Raw genomic sequence first — 2,818 nt, 5'->3', positions numbered from 1 at the left:
GGGGGGGGGGGGGGGGAGGCAGGAGGGGTCGGGCCGGGCCCCCAAAGATGGACAAGAGGTGCGGAGGGTGCAGGGGGCTCCCCCCGGAGCCCACCCGAGCCCAGGCTCTGAATCCCGCTCCGAAGGATGAAAATTTGCCATCAACGTTTCCCTGATGGGCCCGTCCCCAGCCATGGGCTCAGCTCTGCCTCTGGCTCACACTCACCCAATTTTGGTGTTTCACCAAAGGCTCTGGGGGTGCAGTGGTGGGGAAACAACCCCCGACGTGTCGTATGGACACCGTTAATCTGCAATGATGATGATAAATTGCCTCTCTGGGGCTTCCTGGGCCTCCTGGCTCAGACGTGGGACCAGTCTGCCCACCAGCAGGCAAAAGACAGGAGGTACCAGTGACTCTGTTTGGCATCGAACACGATAACCAGTTCCTTTGCTGGAGTGAGGGCTCTGAAATGCCTCCAGCAGAAAGATGCAGCGTAAATGTCTAATTGCTCCTCTGCTGTCTGGGCACCACCACCACGCGGCTGCTGGAGACGGCTCCTTGTCTGGGAGGAAAGGAAAATCTGATCAGAAAAAGAGGCGAGAGAAGAGCCATCTGCTTGTTCATGATGGTCGTGGAGCAAATTCACATTTTTTAATGAAAATTTAAGCCAGTTCTCCAGCTGATCTGTCACATATGGACATACAAAAGTGACAGATGCTGTAGAAACACCAGGGAGACACTGAAATACAGCAACGCAAATTATTCCTTCTACCTAGTGCAAGATAAACAATTTGCCTTTATCTTAAATAAAACCCCCAAGAATGATCTAAGCCACGTAATGGCTGCCAGGACCCACAGATGGCAGCACACCCAGATGCCAATAATCTGTCAAAAATACATCGAATTTCAGAGCTGGCTCCCAAAGCAGGGCAGAAACACCTACACAGTGAGAGCTGAGGCCGCAGGAGACCTAAAAGGAGCTGATGAGCTCAGGAATAAAGGCCCCACAGGCCCCCAGACGCAGCACAGCGGAGCAATGTCTCCCTGGGGGCAATAATCCCGCTCCATCTGCAGCCCTGACTAGATCCCAGAGGAGAGTTTAGGCTCCGTCGGGATCTATACGGCTTTTGACCCCAGTAATTGCGTAGGAGATTGATGCTGTTCTTCATATCTGGGGTTTCAGTGTATTTTTAGAACACGTAATACATCTTTGGGCTGGATGTGATATTCGGCTGCCAGCAGCCCCCGCTCTGCGTCGTGCTGAGCCGGTGCTGGGAGACACTGCTCAGTCTGGGGAGGGTTTTTAGCCACACAGCAGGCACCGGGGAAGTGATAAATTGTCTTTCTTTAGCAGCTCACACTGAGCAATTGAGACCAGGCTCCTGGGCCCCAGATTAGGACTCGGAAGCAGGATTAAAAGCATCTGGGTTTGAAATATGTTCGGTCACGTCTCCATCCACAGGGCTTCCAGGAAAGGGCCAGACCCGAGATGGGCAATTCCCACTGGCCAGAGACTGGGGCTCTGAGGCAACGCCGGTGGCTTTGCCCGTCCCAGGGCTCTCGGGCAGCACAGGCCATGAGCCAGCAGCTGACGGGGTCCCCAAGGGACCCCCACACCAGGTCACACTTGGCCTTGCTGCTTTGCTGAGCGACTACTGAAAACACCTTTGCCTTGGCACCTTACAAAAGGCCAGAGATTGCCCATTTCCAGCGCTATGATGAGGGTTTCTGGGATGTCCCGACAGAGCCAGGCCATCACGATCCCTTGGTGTGCAGCACAGCTGGGGACTGTCACCAGCCACGCTGCAGCGGCCGTGCAGGACAGCAAAGAGGGACCGTGCTCACCCTGCGAGGCCTTAAGTTTGCCAAGGGCTGAGCGTCTGAGTGGAAATGCAGTAAGTGCAAGGGGACTTGTTTCACGCATCTAAAGAGAAAAAAAAGCTTCTTTTTCAGGCAGATTCAGATGGTACCTTGAGCGTTCCCCCTTGGCATCAAAGAGCCCCCAGGCCCTCGCTCAGGAACAGCATGTTCTGCAGCACCCTGGTGTCCTCCGAGCATCTCCCTGCCAAGCAGCCTCGGAGAACGGGCACAGAAGCCTGATTTCTATCTGCATATGGTGCTGTGCTCGCTTCAAGTGCGGCTGTCATCATGGTGACAGGCAAGTGACAAACACATCCAAGCTCTCCCGAGACTTCCCAGGCTGGAGCTCGTAGAGGAGTCACCCACAGAGCACCGTGGCGGCGGGGCTGGGGAGCACGGGGCGGGTAAACAGGGCTGCGCTGGGCTCAGTGAGGCCAAAACCGGGCTGTGAGGACCCGTGCGGGGTGACCAGGCCGGGCAGTGTCACCCCGGGGCCGCAGCGTGGGGGTCACGGTGTGCTTTGGTCACTGGCGGATAAACTCATGGACGCGCAGGAACCTCCCTGGGGACAGGGGGGCCAGCAGACGCCTCCAGCACCCGCCAGAGCCCTGTGGGCCTGGGTGATGCCTCCGCTCTGCCTCTGGCAGCTTTCGGCCATCACCCCACGGGACACGGCCAACCCGACTGCATCCCACTGTGCCCGTCCAGAGGGTGCCACCGCCGGTACCCGCTGCTGCAGGGCACGGGGCAGGGACACCCGCTGCCGGGGGGGGGGGTCCCATCCCACCCCGGGGGGCCCGCACCCAAGGGCCGCGCCTCAGCGCGAAGGCCCCGATCCCACCCAGGCCTGTGTCACGCACCCCGGGACCAGGCCGCACGCCGGGCCTCGCTCCCCCGGTGCCGCAGCCGGCGCAGAGCCGGGCCTAGCGGGCTCCCCGGGGGCAGAGGGCTCGGCCGGGGCGGTCGAGGGGCGGCGGC

General features: G+C 59.2%; 1 protein-coding gene across 1 annotated transcript in view; it reads left to right on the top strand.

Moving 5' to 3' along the window:
• EIF1 (eukaryotic translation initiation factor 1) overlaps nucleotides 1–2,818 on the top strand; it is a 4,381-nt gene that overhangs the window by 157 nt on the left and 1,406 nt on the right. The window contains exon 2 of the mRNA XM_014959079.1: nucleotides 2,488–2,563. Coding sequence (XP_014814565.1) covers nucleotides 2,488–2,563 — 76 coding nt within the window. The remainder of the gene's footprint in view (nucleotides 1–2,487; nucleotides 2,564–2,818) is intronic.

Source organism: Calidris pugnax, unplaced genomic scaffold, assembly GCF_001431845.1.
Source record: "Calidris pugnax isolate Ruff unplaced genomic scaffold, ASM143184v1 scaffold341, whole genome shotgun sequence".
Lineage (NCBI taxonomy): Eukaryota > Metazoa > Chordata > Aves > Charadriiformes > Scolopacidae > Calidris > Calidris pugnax.
This window is presented reverse-complemented; position numbering and strand designations above follow the sequence as displayed.